Here is a 21,380-nt window from a genome sequence, read left to right as displayed (position 1 = left end):
AATTCGTATGATCAGAATCAGACAGGTATTGACCAGATATTATACAAATGAGCACATAACTAACTATATCTCAGACTTCCTTCTTTCAGGCCTAGCGTACCAGTAGAAATGTTGGCTCCTTGTATGTTCTTGTACGGCCCTGAGACACTGGGCTAGTGGCCAGACTGTTTCTAATGTCCCCAGGGCCTAATCAGTGACTACACAGTCTCTTCAATTTACCCCAGAGAGATTGGTTTAACTTACTCCTAGCCCCATCATTACAGACACCTTGCCATCTTGAATAATAGAGACACGTATTTCTTTTGTGGAAATGCATAAATGCAAAGCCACATTTAAATATTTCTTTCCACCAATGTCTTCATTGCTTCTTTTCTGATTCAAAATTTCCAAATGGGCTGGGGATGTGACTCAGTGGCAGAGTACTTGTTTAGCATGCACAAGACTGCAGGGTTCACTTCATATATATATATATATATATATATATATATATATATATATATATATATATATATATATATATATTGTGTGTGTGTATGTATATCTGAATATATATTATATATATGTATATATATATAAAACACCTGAGTATACATAATACACAATTGTATATAATATATAAATATATATTATTCAGTAAAAAATAGAGAGAGATACGTACACACACACACACACACACCACACACACACACACATATATACACACATACATACATACATACATAGAAACTTCCAAAGCAGATCAGATGGACTTTCTTACGACTTCAAGGATACTTATCACAAAGCAGGGCTGATCCATTGTGCCACTGTGAAAATGTAAGCCGGCTCTCTACCGCACAGACTCACATCAACTTCCTTCTGCTGAAAGCAAGACAAATGACAATTTCTAAATCCCAGATTAAGTCCTTTGTGCTTTTTCTAGGTGCAAACATCACCTTTGTAGCCAAAGTCAAGGCTGAAGATCTTCTTAGAAAACCCACTATCAAATGGTTCAAAGGGAAATGGATGGATCTGGCCAGCAAAGCTGGGAAGCACCTCCAGCTAAAGGAGACCTTCGAGAGGCAAACTCGGGTACAGTACTGAACCCCTGATCATCCCTTCTGTGGGGGTAGAAAGCTGTTTCAGACTGCTGCATGTTTCTTTCCCCACCTAGGGAGTATATTTCTATTCATCCCAGATAACTAAAACAATGACCTTAAAGAAAAGATCTCACCTAAGTCCAGTTTGGTGAACCAACGAATCCACTGGGGTGGAGCATGTAGGACCTGCTCACCTACAGCAGCAGCGTGAGAAAATCAGGAGCTGCATCATGAAACACCTTCACCCCAACATGGGCGATGGTTCATGAAAGCTGCATCACCCATCTTCAATGTAACTTATGTGACAGCTAGGCACTGCGGATTATCCTTTCCCTCTGTAATTCCTTACTGTTTATGTAACCACAGGGGCCTTGTGAGTCTCCACATTCTTTCCACGAGTGAATGTTAAGAAGGCTTGTGATTGTCTCAAGCTGATGATTCACAGCTACTCTGATTCAAAATGGCAATGATCAGATCCAAACCATAGGAAATAACTACACAACACAAGTTTAGTTTTGAGAGATTTTTGTCCCTCTGGGTTATCATTCCTATGTCTACCCGATGTTGCAATTGTCTTGCTGTGTCTAGAAGCTGTGGGGCACATCCAACCCTTCTAGACCGAGACATACTGGATATATAGATACTGTCTTATCTTTACCCCAGTACTGAGAAATTTGTTAAGCAATTGAAAGGTGAGCACCTGTCTCTGCAGTAAAGGTCAGTCTACAGTATGTCTGGATGCTTTTTATTGCAGATCTACACATTCGAGATGCAGATCATCAAGGCCAAAGAGAACTATGCAGGAAATTACAGGTGTGAGGTCACCTACAAGGATAAATTTGACAGTTGTTCATTTGATCTTGAAGTACATGGTAAGAGAACCATCTTGTCTGGATAAATGTGACTTTTTACAGGGTGGAAAGGGATGGAGAAGAATTTTATGTAATGCTATTGGATTTGGGTGATCATTTTGTTTTGTTTTGTTTTTCGAGACAGGGTTTCTCTATGTAGCTCTGACTGTCTTGAAACTCACTCTGTGGACCAGGCTGGCCTCAAACTCACAGAGATTCCCCCTGCCTCTGCCTCCCTAGTGCTGGGATCAAAGGTGTGTGCCACCACCACCCGACTGAATTTGCATTTAAGATTGTGTTTTTCTGATTGTGGAGGATTTAGCAAGCCTGATGAACCAGTATTATCTCTTGCTATCCGTATCCCTTCTGTCTCCCAGAGAAGGATGGTATTGTTTTCCTAATGATTTCATCTGTTGCATGAGGTCATTTTTTTCCACTGAAGTTTGGAATAAGACTGCAAGGATAGCAGGAAGCCGGGACAGAAGAGAGATGTTCTCTCTAGTGACACATGTCACATAACGGAAATCCTCCACCCATGTGTTCCATGTACTGCCCAGAGAAAACACAATACGGATAAATCTTAGGGTACATTGAGGGTGAATGAAATCTCCACTTTTATAGGTGTACGGGTAGAAAACCAGCTTGCCAGCAACGATCATGAACTTAAGATAAGTTCAACAAATGTGATGTAGCCACATTTTTTAAAGCCAGTATTATTTTAAATGGAATTTTTTACACAGAAAGGAATTTTTGAGTTTTAGGAAGCAGTGCTTTTCTCTGCAACCTACTGCTTGTTCCACATTTGGAGTGATGTCATTGGTCTTGTGTACTGCACCTCAACTTGGATCCCTCTGGAGGAGGGTAATCAGGATCACAAAGACTCCAAAAACCACACTCTTGTCCTACTTGAGTGTGTGGGGGAAGGGAGTCAGTGTGACTCAATGCACAAAGAGGAGCAGCCACACAGCAGGAGATCTCCCTTTCCTGTGCTCAAGCAGGATTGGGAAGATTAGAGCCGGTGAGGAGATGAACTTTGTCCTCACATTAGGGTGGACTCTTCCAGGAAGCTATGTAGACAAGGTGTGGCACACGCCTCAACCACTCAGGAGACAGAGATAGGAAGGCTACTGCAATTGAGGCCAGCCCGGCTTCTAGAGTAAGCTTCAGATCAGTTGGAGCTACACAACAAAGCTCTGTCTCTCTGTTTCAAAAAAAAAAAAAAAAAAAGTTAAAAAAAAAAAAGTAAAAATAAAAGAAAGGAAGGAAGGAAGGAGAAGGGGAGGGAGGGGAGGGGAGGGCAGGGGAGGGGAGGGCAGGGGAGGGGAGAGGATTAAAGCTCTGCTGACAACCTGAAAAGCGCATGAAGTTCTTGTTCTGACAGATATCAAACAGATACAAAATGATCATGGGTCCCTTCACTGTGAGGAGTTCTAGTACTCAATAGAGAGCTTCATTGCCCCAGCCAGGCATGTCTAAGAGTCTCCCGAGAAAGTGTCAGAATTCTGATTTTTGGACTTCTCTCCATCATCTAGTAGATCAAAATCTCTATCAGAAAACATCAAGTTAATGCCTTTTATTTTTTTTTTTAAAGATTTACTTATTTATTATACAGAAGAGGGTGCCTGATCTCATTATAGGTGGTCATGAGCCACCATGTGGTTGCTGGGAATTGAACTCAGGACTTCTGGAAGAACAGTCAGTGCTCTTAACCCCTGAGCCATCTCTCCAGCCCTGAGCCATCTCTCCAGCCAAAGTTAATGAACCAGTGGACAGGCAGGTGAAGTGAGAATTTGCCCCCGAAGTCTCTCTGTTGGTTCCTCATTTAGAGGATGAGAGGTGCAATGTCTCTGCAGCTCAGCCACCCAGGAGGGCAGCCGCCTCCTTCATCTAGTGCTGGGGACATCTGGGGAATGCCTCAGTCCCTGAGAGTACTGAATACAAAACCGCCTTCTTAACAGTCATTCATTGTATTATCTCTTTCTTTTCAAAGAATCCACTGGGACTACTCCAAACATTGACATCAGATCTGCCTTCAAGAGAAGGTAATTTCAAAGTGGGAATCCAGATAGCATTCATATAATAGCATGGAGGTGGAACAGTTTCCCTCCATATTCCAAAAAGGCACAGCCCAGTTCACTGCAGTCAAACATATCATGTCTTTAAAATTGCCATTCTAGAAAAGCCATGAGCTTAATGCCCAGCCAACCCTATAGTGATAATTCTTAGAGCATTCTCGCTGGAGCAGACCCTCCGTTTTTGCAGGTCTCGCAGTTGCCTTAGATTATCCGTGTCAAGGAGTGGCTTCATCCTCATTTGCACTGGTTCCCACCCAATGCTCGAAAGAGAAACAGGAAGAATGCACCTTTTCAGCACCAGCATAGTCACAGCTGAAAACTCATTTCCGCTTCTTTTCATCATGTATGGAGCTACTAAACCACGTGCCCAGCCCAAAACACAAGTGAATAGCTACTTAGTAAGCTTATATCACATACTATGGGATCATCCTAAGTGGATAACCCCTGAATCTGCCGACATTGAAGATGATGTGGAAAGGAACCATTTAGACTCCGCAGACCATTTTGTTGAAAAGGAAAGTCACCTTAGAGTATAAAATGTGATCCCTTTATTATAAAGCATGGTTTTGTCTGATTAAAAAACACAATTTCCTGCCCAAATTATCAAGAAATACAATGTTTAGTGACTTTTGAAAATACTAGACATTATCCAATTAGTCAATGATAACTTTTAACTTGAAAAAAATCTCAAACTGTCCAATCTCATTACTGCCCTCCCTCCATCACCCCCCCCCCCCCCATTTCCCCCCACCCCCCCCCCCCCACCCCCGCATCTCATACTTAACAATAAACCAACTTAAATGTGCTCATGGCACATGCAGGTCTATCTTAAGACATGGAGACACAAGCTACTGTTTTGTGCTTTGAAAAAATAGAAATGTGTTTGCTTTAAAAGGCCCTCAAGCCACCTGCTAACAGAAAATGTGAGAACGCGTTACTTGGGTTTAATTTCTTATGACTTACATCTTAGACACACTGTCTTTAAACCCACATACTCTTTTCTTAGAAACTACAACTAACACCTGTAAAGAGCAGGAAACAAAATCTCCACTAAAAATTAAACCTGTAAGTAAATCCGTCGTGCTGTTTAAACATCAGCACCGCAGCTTCTGCTTAGAGTTAATCGAAAATCAAGAGAGCGGCCGCATGCCTGGTTTAAGATGCATTTCTCTGTAGGGAAACTCCTTAGAAAGTTACTAAGAAAGAGTTAATTAGCAATTCAAGAGAGAACATTTTGAAAACTACACTTTAAAAGGTGCCAGCAAGAAAACCAAATGTCTATACTGCAAAGAGCAGTCTCTTTAAAAACAGAAAGAAATGCATCTTCTAGAAAGCTCTACAGTGAGTAGCTCCATTTTTTATGTCCTGTTGGTATCACTTATCTGATTCATCTATTCGTGGGCATAGCGGTTACCTTTGGATATAAGGCCATGTGTGCATTTATATGTCTGACAGGCTCTATTTTGTCCTTGAAGCCAATCTCTGCCTTCCATGGATAACAGAGATCAGCAAAAGTCCTTTGCTTTTTACATAGGTTTCTTTCCAGAGCCCCCCAACTTGCAAAAACAAAGTACTTTGTGTTGCTTGGCTTAAGTGCATTTGTGTTATCTGGTTTTAACACAAATCCAAGCAGTTTCATATATGCAATCTACACTGTGTCTTCTGCAATCATACAGTAACACAAGTGCCTTATGTCTACTTTTCCACAAGTACATACTCCAAAAACTTACAATGTCACTTGTGTGAAAAGAAATAGTTTGCATTGATTTAGTCCTCGTGTGTCGGTACAAAATTGCATATACATTCTGTGTAGAGTGTTCATTGGGGAAACTCAGCTATGTGTCTGCATTAAACCCAGATTTGCTTTTCTTTTGTTAATGACAGTGGAGAAGGTCAAGAGGATGCAGGGGAACTTGACTTTAGTGGTCTCCTGAAACGTAGGTGAGAACCAAGTGATGCCGTGAGGCACCGTGGCCTGGATCTTTTAGACCCACCCAGAGAAGTCAAGTTTAAGTGAATGCTTTTCAAAGAATTGTCACTTCTTAATACGTGTTTTGCTTATAGAATGTAACAATCAACTAAAAGAGAGAGAGAAATCAACAACTAACCTGTTGAAGGCAGGAGCTGGCGCTTCCTAAACTCCCTACTTACGTGTTTGATGAGTTTCATGTATTTTCTTAGTTGAGGGTAAGGAAACGTGATAACTGAGACATAGGACTTAACTGTCTAGGGACAGCCAAGACTACATGTGATTCTCTTCTGTGACTGGGTGAATACAGCTTTTGTTACCTTTAGTTCTTGACACTTGACTGAAAATGTCAATTTCACATTTTTGGTAGTGGCCTTTGCAATAGGCAGATTCACTTTGATACATTACTTGCGACTCAAATTTAAGACATTATGGATTTGAAGACATGTTGGTATTTCATAAAGGCACTAATTATGAAAGATTTTTTCCAAATGTTTTATTATGACACAGTGTTGATTATAAGATACATACTAGCCCAGCCTGGTCTACAAAGCGAGGTCCAGGAAAGGCACAAAGCTACACAGAGAAACCCTGGCTGGAAAAACAAAAAAACAAAAAAACAAAAAACAAAGATACATAGTATGTAGTATGTAGGTATTCCAGAGATGTTTAAAATGTCATCCCCAAGATGCATGTTTTAGAAGTAATGAAACATAGTAGTGAATAGAAGTAAACATTTATTGCTCACACTTCCTTGACAGTGTCATCTCATGTAATAGGACATAGAGGATACCATATGGATATTCAGCATATAACCATGTTATAGGATTTCTGTCCAAATATGTACAAGTATAAAATAATATAATAGACTATATTACATAAGTGTTATTTGCAGCTATATATACATTTTTCAAGACATTTTCTGTAGCAGAAAAACTATAAAAAGAAAGTGTTATTTTCTGGGACTATAGTTTTACGAATTTGTAAATAACCAGTAAACTTATTTGTCTAAATAATTTATAATTTTGGCAAGAGTTTTCAGTTAGCTTTTCAGATTTATTTAAAAGACAATTTCAGTCCTCTTTGGGATATTAAAAGAACATTAGTACAAATGCTCCTCAAAAATTATAAACTCATGAAAGAAAATTTTTTTTCAAGTTAATGGAATGAAGATTTCAATCAGAGCCCTCAACATTAAGGCTAAAAGCAGAAATAGTTATAGGTGTAATTTACTAGTTAGTGATAAATACTCAACAATACACATGGCAATATCAAATACATCTTTTTGATATCTCAATTATTAGTTTAAATAATATTAATTATTTCCCAAAGTTCATTTAAAGCAACAATATATGAAGTGTCCTTAAGTGAGCCTCATTCTCAAGTGAAAAACCAAAATCCTGAGACACTGAGTCACTCACTCAGGGTCACACTGGACCAGGCAGAGCAGAGACCCGAATCCCAATTTCTCTTTTTTCCTTTCTGGGTCAGTGCCATTCCTGTGACCCCATGTTAGAAACAGAACTCCAAGTCTGCCCTAGAAGCTAACCTTGCCATTCACAACGTGCATCGCACTGTAGATAACAAGGGAGCCTTTTCTTCCTGCTGTACATGGGACTCAACTGGAAAATACCAACCTGTAGGAAATCAAGCTAGGTGATGTCCAGGGAAATAAAGCAGGGTCTTATCCATAGGAAAGGATGAAAATATTTGTATGATAGTGAGACCGACCTAAATCTCAACACCAAGAAGTCATATAAGGCAGCAAAATGAAAATAAATGTTTAGTATTAATGATCACACCTTCCTGACAGTATAGAATTCCATTGTGTGACTTCGGTCAAAATGTATGTCCTCTCTGAAGTCTGTTTTCCACATATGTACATTTGAAAAATAAAAACTAATAAAAGTGTAAAAATTAAATTAAATATAAAGGACCTGGATCGTGGTAGCTAGCAGAAACCATGCACTTCCTCTAGACAAATGGAACATTTTCTTTCAATGCATTTGTCTTCAGACAAAGACCACACACACACACACACACACACACACACACACACACACACACATTCACACATATGAGCACAATCAGGATGTATAAATACAGTAAATTTAGTGTCACGTTTCAATTTAAAAATGAAAGGGAAAGAAATAATAACAGGCTGTTTCTACCAACAATTTGCACGGGAAGAAAGAGGAAATTATATAGCCCCGATGACAAGAAAAAAAAAAATCTTAGGAAAAAGGGCAGTGACTGTGTCTCCAGTTCTCATTTCCTTTACGTCCTTTAATTAAGGCTTAGATTCATTGGATTGTTCGCATAAGACTGTGTTCCTTTAATATGCTGTACTAACCCACCATTACAACTGTAGAAGGCATGTGTTTCCTACTAAATTGTGGGTTGCATGTGTTTTCATTGTGGTAATGACACATGGTTACCCTTTCTACTTCTCCAGAAGTGTGTGGCAAAATCTCTACCGGAATAAATATTAGAACTATTGTCTGTGTACCGAAAATTCTCCCTTTGCCTATCAAAGCCAGCTTGTTTCAATATACACTAGATGAATCAAGGCTAATCTTTGGGGCAGTATTTCATTATGGGACTAGACCTTTGTAAATATTTAGAACTCTTATTCTACATAAAATTTCTATAAATGATTTATGGTTCACTGGGACCATCAATTTATAGAAATTTTTGCTGTTGATAAAAGTATGGTAGAAACTATACAGGTCTATCCCAGTGATGCAAAGGAACCTTAAAATCTAGATTTCTCTCCTCACTGCACTTCAATTATCCACGCAGACAGTGTCGTGAATAGCCACCGTGGTACATAAAGATGGGTCCTAGGAGGGTTGACTGCTGTAAAACAGAGCTTTACCTCACATCCCAGCACAAAGTGAAAGCTTCTGTCTAAACTTGGGGCTACACTAGAGAGATAGAAAAAGAAGAAAAGAGTTGAGGTTCACATACAAAATCTGATAAGGAACACGCTGGAAAGGCATCTATCCTCCTACATCAATGAAAGATGCTGAGGATGACGGGCTAGTCCACTCTAGGAAACGGTGAGCATTTTTACTGGCTTCCTCTGCAAACGTTCTCCTCGTGAACCTGGCATGCCTCACTTTTTCCTTGTGTTTCTTGTTGCTGTTTAAATTATAATAACTATTGGTGTGTAGCTTAGTTAGTAGAATATTTATTTACTTGGTGTGTACGAGGTCATGGGTTCGATTATCAGCACTACATATTAACTGGGTGTGTTGGTACACCTGTAATCTCAACACTCAAGAGGTAGGTACAAGAGGGCCAGAATTTTAAGGTTGTCCTTGACTAAATTGTAAGGTCAGGGCCAGCCTGGGCTACATGAGCCATCTTAAAAGCAAATAGAAAACAGATTAATTATACAGAAGTCATATCTTTAAGTCTTTCCACCAAATGTAATATGAAATATATAAATTGAAATATGTGTGACATAGTTCTTGATTAAAATACCAGATGTAACAAAATCTCCAGATTTAACACAATTGAAATATGAAATAATTCTAAAGTTGAGTGGATATATTTAGGCTGTAATGTAATAAAAAGCTTTAGTAGATTAAGGAGACAGCCCACAGAAAATATACACACCGTGTATGTACATACACATTTAACTGCAATTTTCCAAATTTAAAAAAGTTGTTTTTATTGCTTTTAATTATATGTATCTGTGTCTGTGTGAGTGAGTATGGAGTGTGTGTGGGTGGCCATGGAAGCCAAAAGAGGGTGTCAGGTCTCTTGGGTCTGGCGTTGCAAGTTGTTATGAGCTACTCCACATGGGAGCTGAGAACCGAAATCAGGTCCTCTGAAGAGCAGCAAGCAGTCTTAATGACCGCACCATCTCTACAGCCCCCAGTGTACAATACTTTGAAAGGTGAATTTAAAATGAAGGTAGCTTTCAGTCTAGAGATTGAGTGAATCTGGCATATTATTAGCAATGTCTCAGTTTAAGGATAATTTCGATTTCTGTATGTAGTTGGAGTTTTTCTGCCTGACCCAGTGAGCTAGCTCAGTCGGTAGAGCATGAGACTCTTAATCTCAGGGTCGTGGGTTCGTGCCCCACGTTGGGCGCCATTTGTAGTTGGAGTTTTTCTGCCTGACCCAGTCAGGACAAATCTCTCTTACCAGCCAGTCCCACAATTGCTCAGACCCAACCAAGAAAGCATATAGAAACTTACATTGTTTACAAACTGTATGGCCGTGGCAGGCTTCTTGTTATCTGCTTTTTCTATCTTAAATTAACCCATTTCTGTCAGTTTATACTTTGCCACATGGCTCGTGGCTTACCAGTGTTTTTACATGTTGCTTCTCATGGCGGCGGCTGGCGGTGTCTCTCCCCAGCCTTCTACTTCCCAGAATTCTCTTCTCTCTTGTCCCGCCTATACTTCCTGCCTGGCCACTGGCCAATCAGAAATTTATTTACACAGAGCGATATCCACAGCATCTGTATATGAACACAAGGCATATTTTCATTTCTGGGAGATGAAAAAGACGTTTGTTTCTTGTGTGTTTTGAGACACAGTCTCACTGTACAGCTGTGGGTGACCTGAAGTGTGCTATGTAGACCAGTCTGTTCTTAAACTCAGAGATCCACCTGCCTCTGCCTCCTTGAGTGCTGGGATTAAAGTGCATCACCACCGCATTTTAACCTTTTTTATTATTTATTGTTTTTAAACAGGAATTTACTATACAGTCACAGTTAGCCTGAGACACACCATGCTGACCAGATTGGCTTCAAATTCACCAAGATCTGTCCACCTCTGCCTCCCGAGTGCTGACACATGTAACAGATGACACATCATATAATGCATGGAGAAGTACGTGGCTACACCCTGTGGTGTAGTCATTGTAAGGGTGGTATAGTCATGTACTCCTTCATACGTCCCACACATTCTTTGTCAGGGTCAGGCTTTAGGGTCATATTACCCTGTTACTTGTTTGTGGACTCTTAACCATTTATTTTACAGCTTAACATTAATCTATCTATAGCCCAATCCCATTCTTGCTCTTAAAAAAAAAAAAAAATCAAGATGGTTTGTTAAGCTGAAGTATGACAGAATTCTTTTGCCTCATTGTTCTTTTTCCTACCAACTTAGAGAAACAATTTTCTCTTAAAATGCACCTTAATCCACACTAATATGAAGAACAAATTAAAAACCTTTATAATTGTTTCAATGTTTTAATGTAAAAATAACAAAATAATGCATATATTTATTAATGTGTTGGGAAAATCCACAGGTTTGAAATACTGTCTGGATTATGTTTACATTAATATATGTAGAAAGGGATTTTTTTTCACTCAGGCCAATTTCAAATATTAATTTTTTTTTTCAAGTCAGGGTTTCTCTGTGTAGCTTTGCACCTTTCCTGGAACTCACTTGGTAGACCAGGATGACCTCGAACTCACAGAGATCCACCTGCCTCTGCCTCCCGAGTGCTGGGATTTGTTTTGTTTTGTTCTTCGAGACAGGGTTTCTCTGTGTAGCTTTGCGCCTTTCCTGGATCTCTTGGTAGACCAGGCTGGCCTCGAACTCACAAAGATCCGCCTACCTCTGCCTCCCGAGTGCTGGGATTAAAGGCATGTGCCACCACCACCCGGCTGCTAAAATATTAATTCTTAATCTGCTTTTCAAACTGAATCCACTACCTACATGAGTGGTGAGATCTGTTTTTAAGTTTTTGAAATTCTTACCTTCAGCTGCTCCTTAGCATTTTGGTCAAGATCTAATGCAATCAGACGTTAAAATTGAAACTATCTCAGGATTTGTCCTGACATCCCCACTCCTCCTACAATTGCGTTTTTAAATTGGAAAAGTGAAAGTTGAAAGTGTACATATTTGTTCTAGTCTCCGGAAGTTAGCCAAGAAATCGAGTGGACTCTGTCGGTGGCTCTAAGCAGAACCCTTGGCATCACAGAGTGGGATCATACCCCCGTCCCGGGTCTGTGGGGGGCAGGACAGTTTCTAACCTAGGCGACCGTTCTTCCGGGCTAGGGAGGTGAAGCAGCAGGAGGAGGAGCCCGAGATAGACGTGTGGGAGCTGCTGAAGAACGCCAACCCCAACGAGTACGAGAAGATCGCCTTCCAGTATGGCATCACCGACCTGCGTGGCATGCTTAAGCGGCTCAAGCGCATGCGCAGGGTGGAGAAGAAGAGCGCAGGTGAGCACACCCGGGACCCGGCAGAGACCGGGTGTCTCGGTCTCATCCTATTTCTCAGGGGCCTGCGCCTGTCACTCTGTAGCTCTGATTCTGCCCCAGAGACCGTCCCTCACACCCAGTAAGGTTTCTAGGGTGGGCTCACTTGGCTCTGGTTTGAAACACCAAGTTGAGGGCCGGGGAGAGAGGCGTGCTTTTCAAGTTGGCCACCGACGCTCCCAGCTCTCCTGGGCTGGATCATTGTCAGGTTCCAGTTGCACAAAATGTCAGGGTGATATCAAGCCTTTTACTGCTTCCCTTCTTGTTCAGGTGGGATAAAGACTCTCATTATGGTTAAAAAAAAAAAAAAAAAAAAAAATCTGGTCCTCATTTCTAAATGTCACCCTGATTTGGTTGAGAACTGGCCCTTCCCGCCGTCTCACAACTCCTATGTCACGATTCCAGAAACAATCGTGGAAGTGGAGAGCCATCTGACGACCCCTTTAGAGAGGCTGGCCTTTCTGAACCCTGAGTTCTGAATCACGAGCTAGGGAACTGGTTGGAAATCTAATAATAGATTTCTAATAATAATAATAATAATCTAATACTAGAAAGTGAGCAAACGCCAATGAGATGGCTTACAGAGCACAGGCGTTTGCTGCCAACTCAAACCAGGAGCCCACACGGCAGAAGACAAGAACAGACTCCTCAAGGCGACACCAACTCCCCACAGGCATGCAGGCACATACAAAATAAATCAATGTAATTTAAAATTAGTAGTAGTGCTATTTTCCTCTTATGCTTCTTTTAAAAACACACGAATTTGCTTTCAATTTTAAACCATCTTTCTGTATATATGTCAACATAACTCTGAAATATATGGGGTAATTGGGAAGGCTTCCAACTTTGTTCTTCCCTGAAACTCTTTTTTTTTTCTTTAACATGTTCTTAGATTTTCATGTACACGTTAACTATTTAAATTGGTAGCCTGTGTGTATACACACTGTCATAATTTTTTGTTCCTATCTACAGCTTTTGCCAAAATTCTCGACCCTGCATATCAGGTTGATAAAGGAGGCAAAGTGAGATTTGTTGTGGAGTTGGCGGATCCAAAGCTGGAGGTGAAATGGTTTAAAAACGGCCAGGAAATCCGACCCAGCACAAAGTAAGTGGGCTCTGAAGGACTCAATCAAAATAGGAATGGACAGGGTTTGACTTTTGAGAGACTTTTCAAGCATATGTTTCTTTCAACTTGTCTTTTTTTTTTTTAAAAGAATTATTTACTTATGTATACAGTGTTCTGCCTGCAGGCATGCATGCAGGCCAGAAGAGGGCGCCAGATCTCATTAGATGGTTGTGAGTCACCATGTGGTTGCTGGGAATTGAACTCAGGACCTCTGGAAGAGTAGCCAGTGCTCTTAACCTCTAAGCCATCTCTCCAGCCCTTGATTTGTCTTTATAATGGAACACTGTGTGGAGGGAAAGGAGAGGTTGAAGTTGCAGTTCCTTTTCATGTAGTTCAGAATTCTGAAAGTCATAGTGCTGTGTAAAAGAAACTCTCATGTTTTCTGAGGCTATTTCAAGTGAGTCATGATTATTTTATGTCACTGAACATTATATGTATTGTCTCAATTTCTCTCTGTTCAAAATAATAAAACTTAGAAATAGTTGAAATATACATTTGATATGCCAGATGAAAACTTCATCTCATAATTAGAAGGTTTGAGGTTTTGTGTTTGGTTTTGCTTTTCCCAAAAATAACATGAGTATTTGATAGTGGTTGAACATCTTCTGTTTGGGTGCTATTGGGAGGTATCCACAGCATTGCAACTAAACAGAATGGTTTGATGTTAAAATAGTGAAACTTGCGCCAAAGCCTGTGTTTTATTATGTCTTGTCCCTCTTCCAAAAGGAAGGAGTCAAACTGATCTCTGATGTCTGATGTACTGCTAGTCTGTCATGAAACTACTTCATAGAAATCTTCCTCAGCCCGGGAGATTTTCAGCTCTAGTATATTGTCTTAAGTTAATAAGTGCCACATGTACACTGATACAAACTTTAATCCCAGAAACTTGTCACTTCTAGAGTACAGTGAAGCGGTTTCCAGCTTTTCCATGGGCTCATGCCTAACAGAATGACTTTGAGATGGATAATATTTGTATGTGGTGCAAAAGTCTCTTGGAAACAACCTGGATTCACTCAGAAATGGTTTTCCTTCTTTAGCTTTACTAGAAAATGTTGATATGTTTTGTTCTTGAAGTCTTCAATTTGAGCTATTTCCCCAATTTGGTTTTTTGCTCATCTATAGAATACTCTTGTGTGCACCTCCATAATCAACACATATAGTTAGAGTATTTTCTCTTCCTGGCTTCTAGTTTTCTGTTTCTAAACTTCCTTTTTTAAATGGATTTGATTTGATGTGTATTGGTGTTTTGTGCCTATGGAGACTAGAAGTTGAGTTACAGAACGTTGTGAGCTGACCTATCGGGTCCTCTTGAAGAACAGCCAGAGCTCTTCACCCCTGAGTTATCTCTCCAGCCTGGCAAATGATTCCTTAATAGAGAGTAACTGGGACACAATAGGCCCACTGCTTAAGCTCATTTAAGAAACTATATTTCCTGCTGGTCTTATCAATCAAAGTCAGTTATTGCTTAAATTGCACAATCATTTATTCATCCAACAAAAATATCCAGTGTCCTTGGGCTAAACAATAAAGAAAATATATGTAGCCAGGTATTGGTGGCACATGCCTTTAATCCCAGCACTCGGGAGGCAGAGGCAGGCGGATCTCTGTGAGTTCAAGGCCAGCCTGGTCTACAGAGTGAGATACAGGAAAGGCGCAAAGCTACACAGAGAAACCCTGTCTTGAAAAACCAAAAAAAAAAAAAAAAAGAGAATATGTGTAAATGAGTAAGATAAAGTGTCTGCAACTTTTGTAACATATATAATTAACACATAATCATTTGAAAAGTATACAGAGTTAAAAAAAAATCTCTCTAACACACTCAACCAACACTCCCTTCCAAAAGTGGGTTAAAGAATTAACTATATGAGAATTTGTTTATATTTGTAATAAAAACATATGCAAGAAAAGAATAACAAATTAAATAGTATGTATAAATATACATATTTTGTCATATATCATAGAAATGAAAAATGAGCTTTTGTTTGACATTAATTGAACAGATAAAATATGCTGCATAGAGGGTCATAGCTTTATCCTAGTCTCAAGCACTAACAAAACATAAGCCAAATCTGCTAATAAAGAGAACCGAGGTCCCCAACTCTGCCTCCCTCCTGTTTGACACAGATACATCTTTGAACACAAAGGAAACGAGAGAATCATGTTTATAAATAACTGTGCACTAACAGACGACTCGGAGTACTATGTGACAGCTGGAGATGAGAAGTGTTCTACTGAGCTCTTCGTGAGAGGTAAAAGGAAATCTCTTCTTGCGTTACCAAAGGCTCTCCTCCCAGGGACCCTGAGCCAAAGGAGAGGCAAAGCAGCCGCTTCACCCAGAGCGGAAGCGGTCGGCCCTCCAGAAACGTTCGGCTTGCCTGTTAGGTTGGTTCAGTATTGAGGCTCCATTACATTGGCAGGTATCCTGAATCCTAATCAGTCTTCTGATTTGTTGAAGAATAGAGCAGCTGAGGGGAGAGAAAAGCAGCTTTGTGAAGCTACCTCGTGCTTTTGACTTAAGCCAAGTGCTAATGTCCTGCAAGATGGATATTTCAGTGATAGCCTCTGAAACCCAATGGACTTTAGTGGGTGACCTGTATTTTGGCCACTTAGCTGACTACATGAAAGCAGCTTCGTTGGGAGGAGGGCATCGTTCACTGGCATCAAAAGAGCAGCAGACCCCAGTGAAAAGCTGGGGGAGTCGAAGAATGCTAGGGTGACCGTATTTTCTCTATGAAGCTCTCTGGTTACAGATAGCTCTATTCCCTATCCTTGATTGAGAGCCAAAATCAAAACCCTCAAGCCTTATACATCCTCCTTCATCCACCTGGTACCTTATTTGATGGAGGCAGGATATTTGGTATACATGTTATGTACTCCCCAGAACAATAATTCATTTGATCTGAATAGTTCTGAAGCAACTCGGGGGAACTGATCCAGCGTTGCCACAGACGAACAGAGATTCTCACCTCCAATTTATATCCCAGATTGATGATTCTTTCCCATTGCTGGACTTTCGTCTGTGAACAAACTGGAGTTTAAGACACAAGCTTTGGGATTTAGTTCAGTGGTAAAGCGCTTGCCTAGCAAGCACAAGGCCCAGAGTTCGATCCTCAGCTACAAAACGAAAACAAAAACAAAAACTAAATAAAATTAAAAAATAAAAAAGACACATGCTTTGGATATTTAATGATTTTGATTTCCCCTTTTCCAATTAGAGCCCCCAATTATGGTGACTAAGCAGCTGGAAGACACGACTGCATACTGTGGGGAGAGAGTGGAGCTGGAAGTTGAGGTGTCTGAAGATGACGCCAACGTAAAATGGTAAATTGCTTTGTTGATGCCTGCCTGTGTTTAATAGACAAAGTCGTATCCTGCCTGGCCTGCGACACAGGAAAACTTTTAGCTACACGAAGTATCTTCATAACCAATAGATGCAACATGGGAGTGTCCTCTAAACATGAAAACAATCTCAATGTCTTTTGTATTAGTAGAGATGATAACCAAAAGCACATCGTGATCTGAAAAACCAACTCTTAGAGAGCTGTCTGGGCAGAGATGTAGGGCAGTAGCAGTCCTTACTGGCAACATACATGGAAAAATATAATGTACATATTTTTCATTTAAATCCTCATTGTTGCTGGGAATGTAACCCAGTGGGACAGCCCTTGCCTAGCATGTTCAAGGCCCCAGACTCCAGCCCTATCGCTTAAGAAGCCAATTTTCACCACTTTATTTTTTCAGTTCTCTAGAAAAATATGGTAAGCTGAAAATCACCAACTCCTTTCAATAGTTAAAAAGAGCCAGGGGATGTGCCTTAGCGGTGACACATAGTTACCTTGTCCAAGGCCCTCAGTTTGACCATTTGCAACACACACACACACACACACACACACACACACACACACACACACACCCCAAACAAAAACAAAAATTTCAGGTCGTGGGAAGTGAGGAGTCTTTTACTGTATGTTCCCTGAGAGTTAGCTCAAAATCAAAAACTAGAAGATTTAAGATTCTGAGATGAAATATGATGTTGAGAGGGATATAGTAAACCACACAACAGGGAGCAGAAGTCATTAGCATGGAAAAGATTCTCAGAACTAATCTAGAATATGGATAACTTAAAAATGGGTTGTGAATTCAAAAGTGAGGCCAAATATAGTCTCAGCACCTCCCTCTGACTGAGTGAGCTCATGTTCCTTTAATGTGATTTTGTATACAGTACTTGTTACACCACTATGAATCAATTGATGAATCTACCAGTGGACCTACCAAAAAAGTTGTGTTCTTCAACGAATCCTTCCTGTGTGTCTGGGATCTGTTAGGAACTTTGGAAGACACTAGGGTGAAACAATAAACAAGTATTTATTTCTAGAAATTTAAAATATTTTTTCAGGGGCTGGAGAGATGGCTCAGAGGTTAAGAGCACTGGCTGCTCTTCCAAGAGGTCCTGAGTTCAATTCCCAGCACCCACATGGTGGCTCACAACCACCTGTAATGTGATCTGGTGCCCTCTTCTGGCGTGCAGTCATACATGCTGTATACATACTAAATAAATCTTTTTAAAAAATATTTTTTCATATATATATAATATATACATATATTCGATATATACAAATATATGATTTAGTTTGATCATATCCCATTACCCTCCCTTATTCCCTTCTTCTCACTGAACGTCTTCTCCCTCCCTTTACATCCATATTAACTCAGGTTTAAGAATGGTGAAGAGATCTTCCCTGGTCCAAAGTCAAGATACAAAATTAAAGTTGAGGGCAAAAAGCACACTTTGATCATAGAAGGGGCGACAAAGGCCGATACTGCAGAATATTCAGCAATGACAACCGGGGGACAATCGTCTGCTAAACTAAGTGTTGACTGTAAGTAAGACCTCTTTAGAGGTCTCCTAAACTGGCTGACAAAGAAGATTGTGCGTATCAACAGTTTCAGGAAAGTCTCAGTCTGTTTGATCTTTTATTCATAGCATTTTAAACTATGCAGAATGAGACTCCATTCTAGCTAAGTGTCATAGCAAGCCTCTTAGAAAGGAATCAATGACTCGGTTTAATAGTAGTGCACCAATTCTGGAAGGAAATAATAAAATCACCTACCAGAAAACTTACCCAGAAAGTTATAAGTACCAGACCATAAAGGTAGAATGTAAATATGCCAAATGCTGATGCTGTTAGTTTAATTATATCTTGCTATCTAGTCATGAAATAAAGTCAATGCTCAACATGCAACTTGTAATTGCATTTGGTGTGAGAAGAAAGTTGTTTAAACCCAGGGGAGCCATTGAGCACGCTCAGCTGAAGAACTTAATTTGCTGATGATAGGCTTCCAAAGCATAAGAGAACTAATGTTCATTAGCAGAACTAATGTTCTTAAATAGTGATTTCTCAATAACAATCTATTCACAGCTACCATGAAAATTAAAATAGCAGAATGCTGTGATGGTTGCTCACACATACAGAGCAGACATTTTTTTCCCTTACTCCTTTGTTGGCCCAGCTACACTTCATATGATCACAGATTGAAGAAGAAACAATCTCAACATATGATTCATGGAACAGTGGCCCTTTTAGTTTAATATCAAAATGTGTGTTGACCACAGGCAGATTGTAATCTGACATTTGTATCCATTCTAATTATAGTAGGTTCTGCCTTCATGTGATGTATCTATTTCTAAACATTATGATATGCAAGTTCATGTGATAGTAACCAGAAGGTTTATGGAATAAATAATAGTTGGTGCATTTGACTAAAAAAGTGCACGCCAGACTGGTAGTGGTGCATGCTGGGAGGTGGTGGTGCATGCCCTTAATCCCAGCACTCGGGAGGCAGAGGCAGGCGGATCTCTGTGAGTTCCGGGCCAGCTTGGGCTATAGAGTGAGCTCCCGGAAAGACGCAAAGCTACACAGAGAAACCCTGTCTCAAAACCAAACCAAACAAAACAAAGCAAAAAAATTCTCCTAGTGACATGTTAAAAATAAAATAAAGGCTGGAGAAATGTCTCTAATAGCTAAAAGCATGTGCTACTCTTGCAGAGGATCTAAGTTCAGTTCCCAGCATCCACATGGTGGCTCACAACCATCTGTAGCTAAAATTCCAAGGGATTCAACGCCCTCTTCTGGCTTCCATGAGCAGCAGGCATGCACATGGTGTATGTGCATACATGCAAGTAAAGACTCATAAAATAAAAACAAGTCTTTAAAAACAAAAAACAAAGATCCCATTCAAAATAATAAAAAAGCCACAGTTTTTCTCCTGTTAAATTGTTGGTCAATATACTACTTTACCTTGAAAGGGACCTGAGGTTTGCTTGTAGGCATGGTGTGGAAATGCATCATGAAGTATCAGGAGGTTTATTTGAAATCAGGTGAACAATTGTAATCTTAGATGTGAATGGATGCAGCTCATATCACATGGGTGAACAGCCATCATGGTGGGTATCTGAGGTGATGGAACTTGTGTTATACTCAGTTCTGTTCAGTTATATCATCTACATTGGAAAAAGCTGTTACCTTCAAAGCATGTATTACAGACAGGACACCGTAAAATGCCACCATGTTAGCTTGTCTGGAGTTTGGCTGCGGATCCATCATGTTCTTTATTCCTGTAGTGAGACCTCTTAAGATCACAACGCCACTGACTGATCAGACTGTAAAACTTGGGAAAGAAGTCTGCTTGAAGTGTGAAATCTCTGAAAATGTACCAGGAAAATGGACAAAAAATGGCCTCCCTGTTCAGGAGGGTGATCGTTTGAAGGTTGTTCACAAAGGAAAGTAAGTAAGCCAGGTGGGCCATTCTTAAGGAACTAGCCACATTGATTTTTTTTCCTACTCTAAATTTCATACTTGTTGACTCTTTCTTTGGAGATTAGGGACATGACCTATTCATGGTCTAGTAAGAACTGGTGATTGCTTTGCTCTATACCACATCCTGCTTGAGATCCTCTATCTACACCTCATAATATGGTATACCATCCAAAACCTATCACTGGTACTATCTGAACATGTGGTTAGAGGAATGACTGTGAATTTTAGTTGAGGACCTGACCAATTATCAACTGTCCCTAATGTTCAATAAGATATATAGGAGACCACTGAATTTGGTCTGAATTTCTGCATCCAGGCCCAGGAGACCAAATAAACATGGAGGTACCCATGCTGAAGTTCCAACCTGCCTTGCCTAAACCAAACCAAGTTGTCTAGCTGAGTGTGCAGAAATTGGGATAATGAGGACTAACACCGAACCTTTGAACAGGGCACACTGAGTTGACGTGATGAGGGTGTTCCCTCTGCTTGAGAAGAGCCTGCATTTTGTTGTCTGGTGCCGCTCCCCACCCATTGTCTACACTATCGACCTCATATGTTCAGCACTCAGTCTATTTTATGGTGTTTGTGGCCTGACTCCAGTGTGCAAATAAACATCAATTAAGATCCTTATACCAGCCGGGTGGTGGTGGCACATGCTTTTAATCCCAGTACTTGAAAGGCAGAGGCAGGTGGATCTCTGTGAGTTTGAGGCCAGCCTGGTCTACAGAGCAAGTTCCAGGAATGCCAGTAATGTTACACAGAACCCCCGTCTATAAATAAATAAATAAATAAATAAATAAATAAATAAATAAATAAATAAATAAATAAATAAGATCCCTATACCATGGGGTTCAGTGGTTAAGAGCACTGGCTTCTCTTTTAGAAGACCAGAGTTCAATTCCCAGCACCCACATGGTAGCTCACAATTAATTCTGTATTGGTGAAATTATTAAGGCCACTCCACGTAGTTAAAAGGGAGGTTTATTTTGTGGGGTAACTTACAAATGAAGGGGTAGGTTGCAGGGTCTGGCAAAGGTATAGCACAGTCGGCGGTGTTCTCTGGAGAACTCTGCTTGTTCTACCTCCAGCGTCCAGGGTCCCGGAACCAAGAGAGATAACTCCTCTCGATCCTCGGTCTTCCACTTCCTCCTCCGCCCTGCCTTGTGGGCGTGACCATTACAGAAGCCTCAATGGGGGTTAGAACTTCCAGGCCAATGCTGGGATGGCTATCCACTA

At 40.3% G+C, this 21,380-nt stretch overlaps 1 protein-coding gene across 7 annotated transcripts in view; it reads left to right on the top strand.

Moving 5' to 3' along the window:
* Mybpc1 (myosin binding protein C1) overlaps window positions 1-21,380 on the top strand; it is an 86,718-nt gene that overhangs the window by 33,601 nt on the left and 31,737 nt on the right. For 5 of the 7 annotated variants that reach the window (XM_036169784.1, XM_036169783.1, XM_036169782.1 and 2 more), the window contains 10 exons: window positions 920-1,068; window positions 1,831-1,948; window positions 3,918-3,969; window positions 5,887-5,943; window positions 11,998-12,164; window positions 13,173-13,305; window positions 15,451-15,575; window positions 16,542-16,647; window positions 18,040-18,206; window positions 19,949-20,111. In XM_036169784.1, coding sequence (XP_036025677.1) covers window positions 920-1,068; window positions 1,831-1,948; window positions 3,918-3,969; window positions 5,887-5,943; window positions 11,998-12,164; window positions 13,173-13,305; window positions 15,451-15,575; window positions 16,542-16,647; window positions 18,040-18,206; window positions 19,949-20,111 — 1,237 coding nt within the window. The remainder of the gene's footprint in view (window positions 1-919; window positions 1,069-1,830; window positions 1,949-3,917; window positions 3,970-5,886; window positions 5,944-11,997; window positions 12,165-13,172; window positions 13,306-15,450; window positions 15,576-16,541; window positions 16,648-18,039; window positions 18,207-19,948; window positions 20,112-21,380) is intronic. The other 2 variants (XM_036169788.1, XM_036169786.1) reach the window with 1 other exon arrangement.

The sequence above is a fragment of the Onychomys torridus genome, chromosome 20 (genome assembly GCF_903995425.1).
Source record: "Onychomys torridus chromosome 20, mOncTor1.1, whole genome shotgun sequence".
NCBI lineage: Eukaryota > Metazoa > Chordata > Mammalia > Rodentia > Cricetidae > Onychomys > Onychomys torridus.
The sequence above is the reverse complement of the archived record's forward strand: the minus strand, read 5'-3'. Positions and strand labels throughout refer to the sequence as shown.